Source organism: Indicator indicator, chromosome 3 (assembly GCF_027791375.1).
Source record: "Indicator indicator isolate 239-I01 chromosome 3, UM_Iind_1.1, whole genome shotgun sequence".
Classification (NCBI taxonomy): Eukaryota; Metazoa; Chordata; class Aves; order Piciformes; family Indicatoridae; genus Indicator; species Indicator indicator.
Window position 1 is genome coordinate 14,344,359 of NC_072012.1, and position 20,819 is coordinate 14,365,177.

General features: G+C 41.7%; 1 protein-coding gene across 1 annotated transcript in view; it reads right to left on the minus strand.

The window, feature by feature from the left end:
* Positions 1-3,847: 3,847 nt before the first annotated feature.
* SFMBT2 (Scm like with four mbt domains 2) overlaps positions 3,848-20,819 on the minus strand; it is a 109,371-nt gene continuing 92,399 nt past the window's right edge. The window contains exons 15-20 of the mRNA XM_054399632.1: positions 18,196-18,305; positions 10,129-10,304; positions 8,393-8,565; positions 6,175-6,423; positions 5,884-6,012; positions 3,848-3,988 (exon numbers count right to left, since the gene is read on the minus strand). Coding sequence (XP_054255607.1) covers positions 3,848-3,988; positions 5,884-6,012; positions 6,175-6,423; positions 8,393-8,565; positions 10,129-10,304; positions 18,196-18,305 — 978 coding nt within the window. The remainder of the gene's footprint in view (positions 3,989-5,883; positions 6,013-6,174; positions 6,424-8,392; positions 8,566-10,128; positions 10,305-18,195; positions 18,306-20,819) is intronic.

Consider the following 20,819-nt stretch of genomic DNA (forward strand, 5'->3'; position numbering starts at 1 on the left):
GAAATACCACTGCCAGTGTGGGCCAGACCATCTCAGCTAGGACATGCTGCTAGCATGTCCTTCACTAATGACATGATGTGTAACCATTGGCCCTCATTTCAGTCTTTACTGGAAATTGGGAAGTTTAACCTGACTGAGTGCAAGTTCCAAAGAATTCAGTGCAGATGAGGATAAGGAGGTCCCACATACATTCTGATCCACTACTTTTGCTCCAGAAATGCTCATCTTTGGTCCTGTGTCTGAAAAGAGGCCAATAATAGGTGTCTGCACACCATTCTTGTGGGATTGAAGTGGTCTGTGTGAACAGACTAAAGTTCAGCATCCCACAGCCCAACAACAACAGTTGGGTTGCTCCTCAGCCCTTGGTAATGATCTCGGATAATCATGAGTTCAGCACTTCACAGTGGTGTCCCTTTGTAGCTGATAACAAAATAAACTTCAGGCCTGGAAGCCAAATTCAGAACAGGATGGGGAGAAGATGTGTCTTCACCAATGTCATTGGTGTATTTGTGAAGTTGCACCAGCTCTGAATTTAACTTGGAACTGAGACTAGTAAAAAATACAAACCTTGAAGAGGTTTTGTAGTTCTACACTGCAAAGTGCAGTGACATTTGACCCTATCAAGATTGGGTTTCCAACATCTCCTTTGAAATGCATTATTCCAAAGCTAATGTTCCAAAATTGAAAAGAAGTCGAGTCAAGGGTAAGTAGTTGCTCCTGATTCCTGCTCAAGCTGTGACAATCTGAGCATACTGTCCAGTTAATCTACACATTGTCCATTTTTCACTTGCTTTAGCAATTTACTGAGAAGTTCAGCTCCAACTTTTCTGGAAGGCAATCAGTGCAACAGACAACAGTAACCCAATCATCTGTTTCTTTCCAACCTGCAGGCTAAAAAAAAAAAAAAAAATAAAGATTTTTTACCACCCAAGGTAAAAAAAAAAAATTTGGGTTATCATCTCTTCCAAAAGGACAGAGAGTGATAAAGAAGACAGCACTGAAGAACAATAAATTGAAAGACAAATGGCGAGGAGAGAGAAACCTGAGGAAATAAAGGAGCTGGCACAAGATAAAACTAAAACTCTGTTTGTTTAATTGTTAACTTTTAAATATGATTTAATTTCCCTGAACAATTGGTAAAGACTCCCATGTGCTTTGCTCACTGCTTCACCCATCCCCTGGTTGGCCAACATCAGAGGTGGTTTCTCTCACAGTCTGTGGCTGTCTACTCCCCAACCATACCTCCATGAGTAGTTAGCTGCCATAGGAATATCTACAGTTACAAGGTTGATGGAGAAAACAATGAGGTTTATGCAACATGTCCCAGGAAGTGTTAAATGTCTCTGACAAATCTCAGTGGCCAGAAACTTCAAAACATCAGAGCAGCAAAGGATGCTCAGAAGAAGTTGTATGTGGTAAGTAAAGGATCTGTGCCATTCTGCTTCCCTTCCTTCAAATGTCCTCATATGCCATCTCTCCTGACAGCAGTCTTTTGGGAGCTCTCTCTCTGCTGGCAGATGTTGTACAAGGCATTGGAGGGACTGAGCTGAAGTAAGGAGGAGCTGGAAGAAGCACCCTCCTTGTTCTTCTCAGCTATGCTCTCATTTTTCTCGGCACAATTCTTTTGTCTTCAGAGGTGAAACAAACAAGGAGAAACGTTTTCAGGGGACTCTAAGAGGGATCCAAAATAGTTACCAAATCAGTTGCACAGACACAGTCCACAGCCACTTTTAGTAAGAAATCCAGCCTAAAACTCAGTTTTTTGAATATCTGCACTGCTATAGAACCCTGTTCCTGGATTTCTAAGAAACAAAAGGAAGTCATTTGATGCAGGGGTGACTACTTTTCCCTTCAGATGATTAAAACTCAAACAAGACAACCTTCAGTACAAGAAAACAGCTTAGAACAGATCCAGTCCTTCTGCTCTTACACATAAGGAAATTTTTGAGGAAATCTCAGAAGTTGACAGGATATGGCCAAGCCTGCAGTGGTTGCACCCATCACACTCCTCAGTGGCCAATCAGGAAACTCACTGAAAGACAGACTAGAAATTGCCCGGTGATGCATGACAAATGAAGTTAATACTTGTTGCCCAGCACATGTACTAGGGCAGATTAAAACATAGCCCAGAATACTTATCTCTGAGGCTTTCCCCCTTTAACCTGAAGAATTTAAGGATGAAATTGATGAAGGGGAAGTAGCAGTTATAGCCTGGTGCTAGTTAGTAGGTTCTTCAGAGAACATGGTGGTCATCAGCATCATCTGATCCAAGTTTGCTGTCACCATATGGTATGTACTTGAGGTGGGGGTTATCTAGTCACAAGAACTGGCTTCAGATTTAAGGGCTAAAAATGACACTTCTCTTTGAAGAAGTCTTCACTGAGTGGGCTTTGGCATCGCACTGTTGTAACAGAGCTGTGTACTGCTTCCAAGCTGAGCTCCCCAAGGCCAGGAAACAAGAGTCTGTTGGTGGTTTGAGAACAAAAGTCTGTGGCTTCCCATGAAATTGGGCTAAAACTCAGCACGATCCATCCAATTCACTTTTTGAGAGAGATTCACTTGCCCCTTAAAGTCAGAGCAAAATTCAGTCTTGGCCCCAGTTTGATTCTTGCTTTTGTGAGATGCTGCCAGGTTCTGAGTTACAGCAAATTTAAGCTCAGCAGGTGGGACTGATGGGAGTCACATATTCCTGTGAAGTGGGATGGGAAGTACTTCTCTTATAAACACAACTGAGGTAAACCCAAGGCATCTGACCCATTTCTTCACCTTCTCTGGTGCTTACCCTACTTGGCATGAAGCAAGCCCCTAGTTTCACTAGTCAGAGCACCACTGGGACTATGTGGTGGCTTTTATAAAGACTATGTTGGGCTGAGACAGCTAGTCTAAACCATCATGGCTTACACAGCCTGAAAAGATTGATGCTTTATATTCCCACCCAGCAGTACATTCACAAAAGTGCAAGTGAAACCAGCATTCAACAGCCTCATTATTAAAACTGTGGGACTCAAAGTCAGGTCTTTAAAGTAACTTGGATTTAAGAGGATGGGCTTGACTATGAAAGTTTTCATGCATGTTCCGGTACAAGAATGCAGTACTGTACAGATCCCATCACAGAGACATTCAGCTCACTGTGCTTGTGATGTGTTACTGAGCACTAGGTCTTGCTGCACTCCTGTCAGTTCACTGTAGCTTTGTCTGATGCCATATATAAACCATGAGTTGAGTCCTCCTTCATAAATCACTTGGGAAAAACAAACAGCATATGACTTGTCTGACACTTTCTCATTTTGCAAGACTGGAGAGGATGGAGGAAAAAAACTTGTTGATCACTAAGATCAGATTTTGCAGTGAACCTCAGGGAATGCTACAAATGATGACTTCCATTTCAATATGAAAGAAGTGAGTCAGAGTTGACTGAAAGAAATGTTCATGTTCAGAAACTTAGACAAACCATCATCACCTGCAAATGTCTGAATCTTCTCCTTGGGCATCAATAGCTTTGTTTAAATGAACAACAAACTGTCTGATTCATGCTGGCCTTGCACCACTATGTTGGAGCAGTTCACAAGGAAAGATGCCTGCAGTCTTTTGGTGTGCTTTACAAGTACAGAAAAATTAGTTCAACTTGGTGCTGGTTTTCTGTTGTGGGTTTGTTTTGGAGGTGGGTTTTTTGTTTTGGTTAGGTTTGGTTTTGTTTTCCTTCCCTACAGATGAATTCCTGGTGCTTCCAATTCCATGTGTTCTTGGAAAAGAAAATGATTAGGGGAAACAAAACCCCTTAAACAAGTTGAACTGTTAAAAAAGAGAGGAAACAAGAAGGAGAACAGAAAACAATGGAGAAGTGCAGTCAGTTGGCATATTGTGCATAGAAAGCAACTTTTACTCGCTCGATCTGGTGACAGAGTTTGATAGCTGGACCAAGCTTCAGCTCCATGCACTCTTGTACTGTGGGCAGTGTCAGCAGTAGAAGGGCTTGGCCATCAATGTCCTAGGGAAGAAAAAAGGGAAAATGGGTTTGCCTCTGGCTTCTGGAGGGTAGAAAGTATAACTGGGTCTGGAGAAGCAAGAAAGGAAGTTTGCCCCAGAATTAAAGGTAGTTCTGTCCTCTTTCTCCCTTTTCTCCCACTCTGACGCTGCCCATTTCCTTTCCCTGAGACATGCCATGCTTTTTCAGAGGGTGTCTAGTGTGTTCACAGGCTCTCATATTGTACCCAGTTTAGGAATAACCTCCCATCTGCTGAAATCACCTTCTAAAGAAACTGCAAGGTACACAGATGCTGGCCTGTGATTTGCTCAGCACAGGTTTATGTCTGCCCTGCCCCTGGCCTACTCGGGATCTGCCTTGTTCCACTTAAACTGGTGAACAGCAAGACAGAGGGGCCTGGGCCACCTGGAGCCATTGCAATCTCAATCACAGAACAGTGGGGGCTGGAAGTGACCATTGGAGGTCACGCCCTTCCCTCAGGCATATCTATGAACCAAACTCCAGGAATTAGCACCCTAGACAAAAGCCATTTTATCAGGGATTTCTGTTGGCTTTACGATCTTCTTAATGAAGAGCTCAAGTCCTCTTTATTCTTTACTGGACTGAGAAGCAGTCAAGCAGGCTACAAAACTGCTTTTTACCCCTTAGGGAGGATCAGTCTAAGGGCAGAAAAAAAGCACTGTAACTCACAGGCAACAAAAAATCCCCAGGACACCCTGATTAGGTAGCATTAAGCACAAGGAGGAATTGGACACCTTAACCACTGCTTTGATCAGGACTGTCCATGACTCGAGTTCTTCCTCTACTGAAGCTTGATGGCACGGCCCATTGCAGCAGACCTTCCATGCAAATCACAAGGAAAAGCTCCAGTCATCTGTGTTTGATTAAAGTTCCCATAAAACTCTTTGGCAGAGGAGAGACAGGGTTGGCTTTCAAGCCCTGGCACCATTCCAACCTGATTAACAAATGGTCGGAGCATGCTGCAACGTGGTTGACTCCAGCATCTTGCTATGGAATGTTTCAGCCTTGCTCTTGCTCTAGACTCACGCTTCAACTTCTCCCAGTCAAAGCAGCTGGACTTGGGCACAGAGTTATTCATGGTGAAGAATCAGAGATAGTTCAATGTGCAGTTGGCCATACCACCAACTGCCATTGGCAATGACCTAATTAACCACACTCGCTTCTTTCTAACTATGATTTCTTAGGGCTGCCCTTCACTTTCAGCAGTGGCTGTTATTCATTAGCCAAGGAATGGCTTTTTCTATATAAATTTTACATGCTCACACTGACTTGAGATGGAGAGTTGTGGCTTTTAATCCTATCTGCTTAATGGAGAGATGCTTGCCATGTTCTAAAAGTAAGACATCCAAGGGTTTGACTGTCAGATTTTTAGAGAAATGTAGATGGGGAATAGGTGTCTATGTACTCAAAGCATCTAGGTGTTAGTGACAAAATTCAGGCAGCCAGTTTTAGGTCCAAGCAGCAGTTTTCTGCTTCCCAGGCCAATGGGACCCACGTGGCCCATAAAGACATCTTGCTAGGTCCAAATTACCACTATCTGCCATTACACTCTGGTGCCTGTGCAACACCAGGATGGTGCTGTGGACCTTGGCATGAACAAGAAAGGTCTAAACTTTCTGCTTTTCACAAGCACTCTGGCTGAGCTGTTTCTGGTATTTCCGAGGGCCTGGCAAGGCTTTGATTCAAGTTTCCAATGGTTTTCATGCCTTGCCAGAATTTGTGCTATAGTTTGGACTGAGAGAATATAAAGTCTGATCATAATTTCTTTGTCAATGTCCCAGGCCCAGATATCAAGGTGGTAAGTCCTGCTCTTTTTTTCTGATGTGAATAAATACCACAGACACAAAGAAAAGAGTCAAATGAAGACCTCTACCTACCTGCTCCTGAAATATTTTGGCAAGGGGTGCACAGTCAGTCAGCTTAATAAACCTCACAACATCAGTCACAGTCCACTCCAGCGGATTACTGTCCAGAATGAGCTTCTCTTCCTCTTCTTGCTTAATTTCCTAAAAAAACAAAAACAAAAAACAAAAGCTCTCATAAAGAAAACTACTTTGTGTGGAGAACCAGGGCAGGGATGCTCTTCTCAGATGAGGAATGCTTGGCACTGAAGGTTAATTTAGGAAGAATGCTGCTATTAATCAGGAGTGATAACAGGACATACTCACTTCCTTGACTTGTTCACACTTCTCCACCTCACTATAGGAGTGGGGCTGTGGCCTGCGGCTCCGTCGGGCTCTGTCTGTGGGAGGAGGTCTGTCAGACTCCGTGCTGCTCCTCAAAGTGACTGCTCGCCGAGGCCTGGTGGAGGGAACCTCAGCAGAAGAGGTATCTGTCTGGTCATCCCGGAGCTCTGAGCTGGTCTCTTCGCTTGCTGTCTCATCCTCCATTGCATCTGGCTCATCATCTTCACTCTCCTGCACAAGGGCCATCAAGGAAACAGCATCCAAGCTCGGAGATTAATACAGCAGCAAACCAAAAAGCACCAGGTCAAACTGCAGACCTGTACCCATGTCAGTCCAGGGTAACATTTATTTTAACCAAATTATCCCATTTTCATTACAGTGCTAAGTGGATTAGCCCTCAATTTAGATTTGTTACAAAATGTAGTAGAAAAAAAAAATACATGGTGGGCAAATCCTTTTTCTGTTTCTAACAAAAGGTCAAAGGCAATAACTTATTAGGCATGAAATGCTCCTCTGCTGGGCTTGCATCTCAAATCTTGCGGCACTGTAGATGTTCACGAGAAGGGGAAATGGATAATACTAAAAGGATAAAATAAAACTCAGGTTGCTGGAGTTGAAATAAAATCAGAAATAGTCTGCAATTTAGTCTTGCTTCAAATGGTCATGGGTGTGACCAGCATTTAGAGGAAGGAAATTTTGATGTCTTTTAAAAATACCAAATGTACAAGTTCATCCTAGCACTTGATTTCTTAGGTGATATTTCTGTAAAACCCAGGACAAAGGATTTCACCCAGATTTCCTTGCTTGCAGCCCAACAACTAACTGCTAAAGGTGAAGCACAAATTTCTATTTAAAGGATATTATACCAGATACTTGTTATTTCTGTCACACAGAGCTTGCAAGCACATACTAACTGATGCAATCTCTGTATTTTGAACTTTACACATACAGAAGTGGCCCAAATGGCTTCAACAGCTTAGCTCCAAAGTGTGAGCAAGCATCCAAGCCATATGCTTAGGTCTTAAGTGAAAGACCAATTTTAGACGAAGGCTGAAGGGCTGAAAAACTTGACTAATGCTTGATTTAAGCTTAATATTAGTTTAAATTCCTTTGAAGCAGGTATAATCTAAGGAAATGAAGCAGAACTATACATAAATGAGGATTAAATCATGAAGATACAAGCAGTCAACTGAAAGCTGACTAAAATATTCCCCTCCAGCTGAAGTAAAGGGAATTTAAGTAAATCAATTTTATTTCACATTGAACAAAGTGGCAATCACTGGAACTCAGTTGAGAAAGGGAAACCACACATGAACTTTGTCATTTCTGTCACGGGAAAACTACCTGGGAATGGTCCACATAGAATTAAGTCTGCTCCAAGTTGTATTTGGACATGAATCATTGATGAAGCTGAGATCTTGTCATATCACATAGCACACTAGAAAGACTGAAGCCTCAAATACCCTGTATCATAGAATCACAGAATGGGTTGGGTTGGAAGGCACTTTAAAGATCACCTAGTTCCAACTCCCCTGTCATAGACAGGGACAATCTTTTCACTAGGCTGCTCAAAGCTCCATCCAACCTGACCCTGAACACTTCCAAGAATGGGGCATCTACAGCTTCTCTGGGCAACCAAATCCAGCATCTCACCACCCTCACAGTAAACAATTTCTTCCTTTGGGACACAAATCATTTGCTCATACTCTAAAGCTTCTAAAACTTTTATTGCTTGATGATGTGAACCAGAAATATTACAATTGGTTAATGAAAAAAATAAAAGCCCTTGAAATCACAATGGTCCATGAGTTCTTTATTATAATATTTGGAGACCTTAGATGTGGATCACAGACCTCTGTAACTCTGCTAGATGCTGTGCAAAGCATATAACAGGTTCATCTCCCTAAAGGTTTGTAAGGAAGTAAAAGAAAACAAAGATAAAATATTAGAAAACATGTTAACTAGTGAGGATTATGAGGTGGGAGCAAAAACTCTATTTGTTAACTCTAGAATGTAGAAGGCTAGAAAGTGTCCCAATAAAACCATTTTGACCCTAGAAGAACAGAGTAGCAAGGAGAATTTCAGAATACCAAATGGAAGTGTTGAGGTTTTTTGAGGAGTCCCTAAAAAGGAAGATGCAGGTTTGGGGGAAGAAAAGCACCAAGGTGCTTTTGTTGATTTATCCCAGTGCAACACACACCTCTGCAGAGCCTGCAGCATTCAAGTCGACAGTTGACGACCTCCTTTTCTTCTGCACAAAGATCGATTTCCGCCTTTTTCTGCGTCTGGCTGGCTTGACATGTCCACTTTTCATGTTGTTATTTTCCCCAATTGGTGGCTTAATGATTTTTTTCCTCTTCCCATAATAATAAGCTGGAGAGATAATGCAAATACCCGTAAGAAACTTTAACCACAAAAAGGAAACTTTGGCTTGCTTCTTGCTACTGATTCAGTACTGCACTCTAGGTGCACTTTCACAAGGAACTTAAAAATAGATTGATTTGGGAAAAATGTCCAGTGTAAACAAAAGATGTCATCTTGGACTAGGACAGAGTGTTACAGCTCTTTTGTATGGACATTAGTGACAAGTGAGAAGTTCATAACCTAACCTTACAATATGTACTTAGGAAAAGCTTTCACTAAATCAAGCAGTGACTTGGAGTGAGAGGAGCCAGCACGTTTCAGATTTGATCCAGTGCACTTCTGCATGAGTCAACAGTCTTAGACACAGCTGCATTTGGGAATGTTTTCAGCGGAGAGGGCCCAGCTATCCTGAATTATGCTGTTTGTTCAATGCACAAAGGGATGAGTTTTTATAACCTTCAGCTATTTCACGTCCCAAGTTGAAATCAAGAATGTGAGAGTCCTCTGACTTTGCATTAGGTGCTTGTGTTAGATGTCTTCTGACATGCTCTACAGCATCCTCTAGGGCTGACAGACACACTCCCCTTTACCAGCTAGGGTATCCCAGGATACCCCAGGACAATAAAAATGGCACTTAGCACCCATGTCAAGGTTCATAATGGAACTGAGACTTTCATCAAATTCATAGAGTTTTAAGGACCAATTCATCCAGCCACATACAGCCAGCAGCACTGAGACAAACTCAGCTGAAGCTCCCCCAGCTATACTCCTCGAAACCTCCATTTGCTGCCAGTGGGAGCTAGGAGTCTAACTGAGTTGTAGACTTCTACTGAAACCTGTATATTCAGTGAAGTGAATATCTCATTGAGCCAATTTATTCTACTCTGGAAGCTAATTGGTCTAAATCACTGATACTGGCTAAGAAGCATAAAAGAATAGAATTGTTTTGGTTGGAAAAGACCTCTACAATCATCAACTCCAACCATGGACCTAACAGCATCATGGCTTCTTGCAACCTTTGTGGAAGATTTACAACACTCACTTCCACTTTCCTGACCTATTTAAGAGTCAATTATTATCAGTCACATTGACAACAAGAAGCATTGAACATATGCCTTAACACCCTGAGCACAGAAACTGCTTCCACCACCTCAGCATCACAATACTGGCCTGTGCTGGTGCATACACCAGAAACTTTTTGCTGAGTAGGACAGGATTCATCTCATCTAATGAGCCTATCTCACATGTAGCAGTTTAAATCTCAGCCGGCCACTGCAAGTTCCTTTTATGTTCTCCTTGTATTAACAGAATCATTACTTTACATATGAAGAAAAGTCAAGCAAGACTTTCATATATATATATATTAGGATGGAGCAAGATGGACAGTTTTCTGGAGATGTTTATTTCCTGTGTGGTGGCCTACTCAGAAATAAGTCACTACTCTTCGATGAGATGAATCCTACTCATTATCAATGAGTAATAACACAACTCCTGCTCCTTATTATCTCGGGCATGCTCTCCCACTCCTTTGATCCCTGGCTAGCAACAAGAATCATTTTATCCAATACTCACTGTACTTGGTTTTAGTATGAATGGAGCAGTTCTCTGGGCAGACCTCAGCCACCAGCACAGGACTGAACAAGTTGGGGCAGCACTCTAACTTTGCACAGACTCTTCTGCAGAAATCTGCTACCTGATCCGACGTCCGCACAATCTTAACAGTTGCCCTGTAGGTCTTCCCTCTGTATCTAGAAAAGAGTACAAGACCCCATGTCACCAATCAAGCAATGTCCTTCAATGCTGCAGACCAGACTCCCCTCTGTTAGGGAAGTATCCTCCCTAAGACTTTTGGGAAAAGTGTCTCTCTCAAGAAGGCAGAGGGAATAGGTCCACTTGTTTTAGTGGCTACACTTCAGATGGACTTGAAGAAGGAAAAGCAGGGTGAAATGAAAGAGAGGTATGGATATATTCGGGAAGAGGTGCATGTGCAGACTGGATATATCTACAGATATAGTAAGAGATGGGAAAAGGATCACAGTAGGCTCAGTGAGGATACTACACAGAACACCGAGCTCATACTGCAAGCTGATACAAACTTCTGGGGAGGACACAGTCTCTCTTTCTATATTGACCTGTGATGAGAAGCTTAGACCTTGCAGAGTTTCTGGTTGCTACCCTGTGTTTGGGCTACACTGGAGACTGTCTCTTTAAGCCTCCAACACACTTTCCATCTTCTCAATTGCCAGTTTTCTCTAGGCAGCTCTCATTTCATATGCCAGCTCACAACAAACCCACGGTTTCATGGTGCCAACTGTGGTTACTGGGATACATACACTGTGAAGAAGGAAACATGAGTGAAATTGCACTGTCAACCATACAGGGACCAGATGACTTCACTGCTATGAGACATGGGCAATACAAAACCCAAGAGGCTAATCAGGAGTCTCTCAAGTTGTTTAACAGGGCTGCAGCAAGAGGCTCTAAATACTGATTCCTACAGGGAATGCTTAGAGCAGGAATCAGCAATAAAAGGTTTGTCTTAACATTTGTTATCCAACTGCTACTAAAACATTTATTTCAGTGCTTTATATGAAGTGTTTCTGAGCGATAAATGGCTAAGAAAGATACAGTTACCTCCCTGATGTAATGCTTTGTAGTTGTGAACGCCGAAAAACCAATTATCCCCATAATTTATTAAACAGCAGCACTAAGCTGAGATAAGGTTTTTAAAACATCCCTTACACATCCTGGGGAATGCAACAGAGGAGACAATTCAGGCAAGCGCCTGGTGCTAAGGCATTATAAATGTGCTTAGAAGAGAGAAAAGTAACACACACAAAAGAAATAGAGGGAGAGACAGTGAAAGAAAGATTACTGGGTGGGAAGCAATGAAAGGCAAAGATACAGTCATCAGGAAAAATGAGACAAAGCATTTGCAAACGTATTAAGACCCACAGTTCCCTAGCAGGAAATCAGCTGCTGATAGATATGGAAGGGGGACAGGAGAAGGTAGAACAAAGAAGATGTGGCCAGAGAGTTAAAATATGCAATTTTTTGTTTGCCCAGACCCTATTTCCTCCCTGAAGATTTTACTGAGTTACACAAAGCAACTGAGAAACCACCTTTTGCTGCTCTCCCTCCCAAAAGCTCTTTCTGGAAACATTGGGATATGGAGAGAGAATTTGAAAGTATGATACATAAAGTGTTACAGGAGGGTGGCCAAATGAAACTTGGGTCTGAGAACAGCCCAGTCCAACTATCTTCATACCACAAAAGTCTTGATCCAAACTATCACAACAGTACAAATCTCTTTCACAACCTGAACTATCATTCCTGCAAGGCACCAGGCTCTGATACCCCGTTTGGTACCCAACCAAAGATCCCAGATCATGCAGACAACCCTGGATTCATTCACATGAATGAATGAATGACTGACTTAATTAGCCAACTTTTCATGCAACCCAACAGACCTGGACAGATGATGTAAAATGGAAAAAATATCCCTTCCAGGGACAGAGCACTGTTATCCCAGCTTCCATACGAAACATCTGCACAGGCCAGCTAGCTAAAGAGGGCTAGGCAATAACTAATATCAAAAGATTAAATTCCACAGGTATTTAAATATACCTTCTTATAAATGTTTTACATATTTCTTTTCCATGTCTTGGAAAAGACTCCTGCCCTTATTAATTCTCCAGGAGCCATTAAGTTTAATGACGGCCTAAATCAGTCAGTAAGTCTGACTGCTGTGACAGGCTGCAGAACTTCATCTGAACCCCATCTGCTTTGGCTGGACTAAAGCATCACTTCCAGAAAAGCACCAGCCCTGCCTCGAGAGTCTCCACATTGGAAGAATCCTGGCAGCAGGAGCACCTGTACCTATACCTCATGTGCCTGAGCCTCGTTGTCTGTATAGATGTGTCTGGATTTAACTTACATTTATTTGTCCTTGTTCTGACTTTCACTGCTAGCATGAAACGACTGCATCTCGTTTTGTTTCCCTGCGAAAAGCCCTGTAATCAAATTGCCTCTTGATCTTCTTTCTTATAAGCTAAGGAAGCTGCCTGATGGGTATTATTCAAGGATGGCTGACTTTTTCTAACTGTGTGCTTCCTATTGTGTTTGGCTGCCCAGAAAGGACGCATGGTACTAAAATGTCTGGTGAAAGAAAAAGATGAAAGTAGGAAAACAAACAACTGACTGATTTCATGGTGTGGTTTGAATGCAACATACATAGTAATTAACAGACTGGATGGCAAAATGGAGATCAACATGGTTGCAGCAATCAGTCTCAACAATCCAAGGTGTTAGTACTGTCTGCAGTAATAATTTTTACATGATTTTGGCCTTGGCAGCACCTCTTTCAACTATAAACCAAGTTCTACTAATATTTTCTATATTCCTCACACCCTAAAGATTTTTAACACAAATACCACCAAATGTAATCTGAGCTGTTCCAGGATAGCCACATGGAAAGATCTCCTTTGCACAGAATAAAAAAAACAAACCTTTTCCATCAGCATCTCTCAAAAAATTACCAACTACTGATACTTCCATTGATGTTTTCATAGTAGGACTTCCCAACCACTTGTAAGCAATAAGGAACCTGCATGCACAGCATGGCAGCACTGGACACTTGGAAAACAGCCATGTGACACATCATATTTTCAATTTTCTTAGAAATCACTGTCCTTTGGTGGCAATATCACTCCTCAAATGAGACTTCCTTTGGTGATTAAATAGATCAGAGGTTCATGAGAACAAAACATCTTCCAGGAGCTCCAGTTAGGGACCACTATGTAATAACACAAAAAGTCTTGTGCTGAAGACACTTCAAAGAGCAAAAACATTGAGACTACCCTCATTTGCAAAAGTCTCAACATAAAGCTACAGCCCACAGTTTTGACAATCTTTGAGACTGGGGACCAGAAACTTAGAGGGGGGACCAGAAGCTCCTATCTGTTGTTTTGCAAGAATTTTCCAATTCTTCTTACTAGTTTTAAGTGCTGCAAAACATGAGAAGTTGTCTTCTTCCAAAGCTATTTGATCATTCAGTGACATTCTGTACTCTTCAAGACAGGATTCAGAGAGGGCCCTGAAATTGTTCTGACTGTTAGGAAGGACTAGTTAAGTCTCCTCCTGATTATGGAAAGATACTGTTTAAGTCATTCCACAGGTCCTAATGACTTCTATCTCCAACTTCAGCACAGAAGGCCACCTGGTCACACTAATTCCTGCTTGCAGTGTCTCAAGGAGTATGTGGTAGAGCTGATCTGGAAGACTTCCACTGTTTTTCCCTCAGCCACCATCCCAGTTACCTCATCACATCAGGCACAACTCTCACTTCATAAATCTGTGCTGCTTCTTGCCATTCAACTATTGGCCATGAATGTTCTTGGAAATGGATTACAGAAGAATTTGCCTAGTAACCTTCCCAGGAACATTAGGCTGACAATCTGTAGTTACTTGGATTCTCCTTCTTGCCCTTCTTGAGAAGGGGTGTGATGTTTGCCCTTTTCCAGGCATCAAGAAACTTCCTTGATCATTATCAACTTTCAACCATGACAGCGAGTAAGCCTGCAGTGACATTGGCGAGTTCTCTCACAGAATCATACAATCATTTAGGTTTGAAAAAAAATCATCAAGTCCAACCATTAACCCAGCACTAATAGGTCATCACTAAACAATGTCTCTCAGCACCACATCTATATGGCTTTTAAATACTTCCAGGGATGGTGATTCCACCACTTCCCTGGGCAGCCTGTTCCAGGGCTTGACAACCCTTTTGAGGAAGAAATTTTTTCCTCAAAATCCAATCTAAACCTCCCCTGGTGCAACTTGAGTTTCCTCTTGTCCTATCACTTGTTACGTGGGAGAAGTGACCAATACCTTACTACAACCTCCTTTCAGGTAGTTGTAGAGAGCAATAAAGTCTACCTTGAGTATCCTTTTCTCCAGACTAAACAATTCCAGTTTCCTCAGCCATTTCTCACATCCCATCTAGTTCCATGCATGTGTGCACATTCAGTTTACTAATAGTGTCTCTACCTTCTTTAGCATTTACTGTCTAACATTTCATGCCCCCAAAGAGTAATAGGGACCTATGAGCCCTGAGAACAACCCCTGCTAGCTAAGGCTGAGCCAAAGAGGACTTCAAACACTTCAGCATCATCTGTCACAAGTTAAAGGCAGTATTCTAAAGCATCTACAGTGAAAAGATTTTTTTTTTTTTAAATACAGCCTCATAAGAAAGTATCTGTGTCTGTGATGGAGGTGAAAATTCCTGGAGTTCAGCTACTGGGCAGATCTTAGCATTTAATTCAGTGAAGGAGTCCAGGAGAATTCATCTTTCTTATTTCGATTAACTAGGCTTCATACAAGACCCAACAGATAACTCCCTGCTCACACTGGTAACATTTATGTTCCAGGTCCTACAAAAATGGGTAAGTCCAAGCAGCCCCACTTACAGCCTTTATAAATGAAAACTCTCAAAAAGCATAAAGTCCTTCAAACATTTGATGTAAAATTGGGAAGCCAAATCTAGATGTAGGCATTCAATATAAAGCACCCAGAGTACAAGGACTGAATGCCTACAGCTTCAGCTGGCCCTCATGGGAACTCAGAGGATCAGGCCTGACATTTCTAACTCATCATCACCAATAAATCAGGTTTGACTATTTTTGCAGAGAGCCAGCAGTGCTGATGAGAAGTGACTGCCATCACACACTGCAGACACATCTCTGGACAATATAAATTGTTTATCTTCTTTGCAAGGCTAGTGTAATTGATTCTGTGCTGGTCACTCATGACAGCAGAATAAACTAGATGCAGGTTGCCCTAGGACAGAGATAAGACATTCCTGGCAGAGCTTGATTTGGCATTTGAGCCAGTGGGAAAAACAACCTCTTCTTCATCATCCTCCTCCCTCCCTTTTGCTCTACCCTACTGCAGCCATCGCCGCAAACAAACAACAACATTGTCAAGTTCCAAGGAGTTGTCAGTTTACATCAGAGGGAAGGCGGTGACACGACATGTCACATTACAGCACAGACACTGCAGCTGGCTTGTAGAGCTGTCATCATTAGCAGCAAGACACCATTGGGAACCAGTGTAGCTGGAAGCTGGTGGAGACAGGCGTTTGCTCATTACAGGTCTCTGTTTAAGATTCTGGAGCACAACTTGCTGTCATACCTGATGTAACGTGTCGTGCTGTTTGTGCATCCCAGAGTATTTGATTTCTTTCTTGTTTCTGCACAACTCAATGCAATTAAAACCCTGGTATGCTTCTTGATGTACCAACTCAAGCTAATTCAGGAAGGGAAAAAAAGAATGAAGTCCTCGGGTAGCCAGACACTATTAGGGCATGTCAGCCTTCTGTCAAGCTGATGCATGAAAGCACTCAAATGGCCCACAGGCAAGCTGGTATGACCACCAAGTACTGCTCTGTGAACTTTGCTCCACTTTCAGCAGCCAGATAGCTACAGCAACAAGGTGCTTTTCAGCCCCATCAGCTCTGTCTCCTCAAGAGACAGAAAACAAAGTTACACTGGATGAGAATTCATTGCTATGCTCAGGAGTCACTCTAAAACTTACTGTCCCAGCTCTCAGCCTGTAATGATCCATTCTATGACTTGCTAAAGTTGAAAGATGCTTCTTGACCCACTGAAGAGCTGAGTTTGCTGCCTCCTGGGGTAGCTGTCATACAGGAACACTTACATCGCCTGTGACTGGCTGACCAATATAAAATTCAAAATCTCCTTGCTGGAAAGCAGTGCTATACTTTTATCTGGCAGGTTATGTAGGTAGAAGGGGTATCTCAGCAGGCTGGCTGCCCTGCTCTACAGATGGGAGGAGGAAACAGGCACAGTAATGCATGGGTAGATAGTAATGGAGATGGTGGAGTTCATTGCAGTATGATTAGCACACCAGGTAATGCTGAGGGAGGATAAGTGGTTGATGTAATACAGATGAGTGACAAGATGTCTAGTGGCCCATGTACTCATAATTAAGTTGGTCTTCTTGGTGTAAGAAAATCCAGAGTCAGCAGGATGCCTGAGGTCACAGTGGGGTGGATTGGGCTGTAGACACAGTGGATTGGGACAAGACATTCCTCCACTTGGTGGTCAGTTAAATATTTTCCATGCTGTCTCCCATTAGAAATAAAAGACTGTAGCAAACTTGAGAACAAAATACTGCTGCTTTTGCACAAGGCAGATTCACACACTCAAATGAGAATCTCAAAGTCCTGCTAACAGGTAAACAGCCTGTAAACTCAAGCCTTCAGGACAGATTATTAAGATGGGGCATTACAACTTGATTTCACAACTGCTAAGTACCTATAGGAGTGCATTATCTGTTTGCTAGTATAAGATGTGGAAGCCTGAAATCAGTGAAAACCAGGTCATGGACAGTAATTTGTTTTTAATGAAAATCTGCATGTGCAAGGGTGACTTTTAGATTTCCATCTGCAAAATTTCAATTGAAAAACATGAAACTTGACTTTCCACATGGGTGAAAGAAGCAAATTAAAAATAGGCTTTTCTAGCAGCTTTGCATTGCTATTTGCAATCTTCCTTTCAAGGCAGTTTCCAAGTATGCAGAATAAAAGTTCCTCAATTCTCTCCCTCAAACAAAGCACATATAGACATTCTGCAACATCTGCATGGCCAAAGATCAAACACAATAGCAATCAGTAGTGCTATAGTTGACAGTCAATCACTTCAAATAACCAAGAAAAAAATTGCTTTTATCTGAAAAGCAGGAACATAGTTCAGCAGAAAGGGTGAGATTCACCTGCATTTAACATCAGTACTCAAAAAGTCGAGGTGACCAAAGTTAGTCAATAGAGAGAGCTGTCCTCAAAGGACTACTTGTTGACATCCATCCTGAAGCTGGAAGAATGGCTCTTTGGAGGTACTCTGGAGAGAGCTTAGATAGGACTCTTCTACTTCAGAGAGACAATGGTTGTAGAAATACATCCTAAGCATAGAGGCCATTACATAAAGAAGGCATAAATGAGTAGATTTTAAAGCTGAAAGGGGAACTTAAGTATTTTCAAGATACATAATTTTCTTAATTGTTGGTTAGATGAGAACTGAAGCATATATTTCATAAAGGCTTCCAGTCTTGACCTGAACCCCCAATCTGCTTGCATTTTGTCATGATCACTCTCCTGCTCAAAAACGTGTCCCTGCTATTTTGTTCTTACTTTCCTTTTTTTTTTTTTTTGGTGTCATTTGTTCTCACCATTTTTTTCTTCATTGGAGTGACAGGCTCTATATTAAAAGCAGTAATACTCCTACATTTAGAAAACCAAGAATTGAGTTAATTCAATAATAGTCAAGCTTATATGAACAGCTTATCATAAAACTCAGGACTTCACTGAAAAAACGTGGCATTTTTTCATCAAAATCTGGGCAGCTGCTTGGAGAATGACAATAGAAATGAACCACTCAGCTGAATATTTCACTTCTTCAGTTGCTATAGAATGAGTCAAATAATTCAATGAAGCAAAACGATAATTAGAAAAGTAAAACTCTCACAACAGAAAAAAAATGTTTTGTTCCCTTATTTTTTTTCCCCCCAGTCAGTTCCATTTTTGAAGCCTCCTAATTAAAAGGGCTCAAAACAAAGACTTACTTTGCTTTAAGCGTTTCCTCTTGGAAATTCCACTGAGGGTCTTCCACTAGCTGCAGTTCTCGTAAAACGCTCCCTGGCTTGTAAGCTGCATTGATCACCATGCTGAGAACCTATTCAGAGACAAAATCAGCAACAGTGATGGGTTTAGACATAGTTCTTGAACACACTGAATATGTTCCCAGGTGCTGCATAGACAGGAATACCTTCCGGGTGCCGATTTAGGTCCAAAGCCACAGGGGGTAAGTGCTAGATGCAACAAATAGAGGTCTCAGATTGGATCAATGTACTAAACATACTGCAGATGACACATCAAACTGATAACCCCAAAAATCTCCTGTTAATTAGCAATTTTTCTTTGAGACAGACTTTCTCACCCAAAGCAGATTCCAGTCACTGCATCCATATTGTCTCAATTTACTAACAAATGAAAATACTTCTGATGGCTGAACCACATGCAAAGCCACATGTACCATTGCACACTGAACGCTAAAAAGGAAATTCACATATTTGAGGTCAGCAATATGCTTAAGCATCTGAGTGCTGAATGCCTTGACTGTATTAGCAGAATATTAATGAGGTCTGCACAAAAAGAGTTTGCAGGAGGTTTGCCTGAAACCCAGTGTGTGTCCACTCTGCAACAAAACACATGTGCCAATCCATTTAATCCAAAGTCTCTGAGAATAAAAATGATCCCTAGTATTGGCTCAGGCAATTCAAGATTTAATAGTCTACACTTGACCTAAGGAGATAAATACACGAAAAACAAATCTTTTAACAGCACCAGACCATGTGTTTGAACACTCTGCATTGTGTGTACGTGAATGACCCCACAGTAAGCCTGAATTGGTTTTGCTGTAATTTAGCTCTTCACCTAATGCCTGTTCTTAATTCTTTAGGGGGGCCTGCAAATTATTTCAATTTGATGAGCATTAAATTGCCCAGGCACTTATAAACGTGGTTCATCAGAAGTGAAAAACAGACTAGGCCATACTGCAAAGAGCAATGTGTTTAGGCTTGGGGTTTTTTTCTGGTTTGTTTGGAGGGATTTTTTGGTTGTGGTTTTTGTTGTTGTTTGGTTGTGATTTGTTGCTGTTGTGTTGTTTTGTTTGGGTTTGCCACTGGCAGGACTCTGCAAACTTCTAAACTATTTTTTTTTTTTAAGAAGTGTTTTGTAAGAATAATCATTTCCCTTTAAGGGAAGAGAAAGAAGCTGTTCCTTAATAGCTCTGGCTTTTAACCTTCTTGTATTTCAAAGAAGTCACTGGATTTGACATTTTACTCTACAGCAGAAAGTGGTCTGTAATAGTGTTAACAGTCTTACTTTCTAACAAAATTATTGCTTCATATTCCACATTAATAAACACTAGGGAGAAAGAATATTGGTTCTTGTGGAAAGATTAATGGTGATTAAAGTGAAAACAGTGAAGAAATCTAGACCAGTTTTCAGCTTTCTCTGGAGGTGGAAAGTTACTGTGACTGTAAAAGGCTGGTCAAATTTTGATCTAATTCATTAAATTCCTCTTGGCTGGAGTGTGACCAGCCTGAGATTTTGGTAGTTTATTTTCAACCCTCTCCATCAGGAATCATTTGGTTGCAGCCAGTGTGCCTTGAAGCAGAGAGGTGGATTGGACACCACCAGACATTGCTGCTATGCACCTATGAGATTTTACTTTAGTACTGCTGAACCAGAGTCAAGCAGGGTGGAGCCACATTTGTGAGAATGATCACACATCACCACCACAAATCTCTACCCAATCCTATAAGCACCTGACATCTTTGCTATAAAGTTTTCTATGTCACAAGGGGCCTTCTACGTGCATGTCTAGACATGTCTGGTGCCATGGAGCAGTTCAGCACATTTTTTCCCACGATAGCTTTTTCATATTCACACATTTCCCACCTCTTCACTGCTCTTCATTAATTGTCCCAACCCTGGATGAAGCTTTCTCAGGAGTTATCACTGGTCAGGTGCACTTCAAAATACCATCACGAGTCTTCTGTTCAAGAGCCCAATGATCATCATCCTTATGAGGAGAAACTCAACTTCTTTCCTCTGAGATATGAGCCCACATCTCCTACCTACAAGGACAGACTCTAATTCCCAGGCTAGCCTCAGGCAGGACAGTAAACAGTTCTCTTATTTTACTTGCAACAATGATATGTTTGTATGACAGAGAGAGAAGGGGAAAAAAGAGTTATTTGGGATTCTTTCTATGGATGATCAAGGATCTAAAAGTGAGGCTTTTTCATAGTCATGGTTATAGCACTTAGGTGTTAATACACTTATGACAGTCCATGACATTTCAAAAATACAAATGACCACCTCCTAAGCTGGAGGAACTACTATAGAAGAGCTGAAGAGCACAGACCAGCCCTAGGGAGGAAGCCTCTTGCAGAAACACAATTATGTCTTTCCAGACTACAGAGGTTTGTGCCATTCCAACATCAAATCTGATCATGAATGATAATGCTATCAGCCCAGCTCAATCGTACACCTAAGGCTCAGTACAAGCCACTTAATTTTCCGAGCACCATGATTTAATTATGCAAATTTCTCTTAACAAGTCATGCTGTGCTTGGAAAAAAAAAAAGAAAGAAGAAGGAAAGAAGAAGGAAGGAAGGAA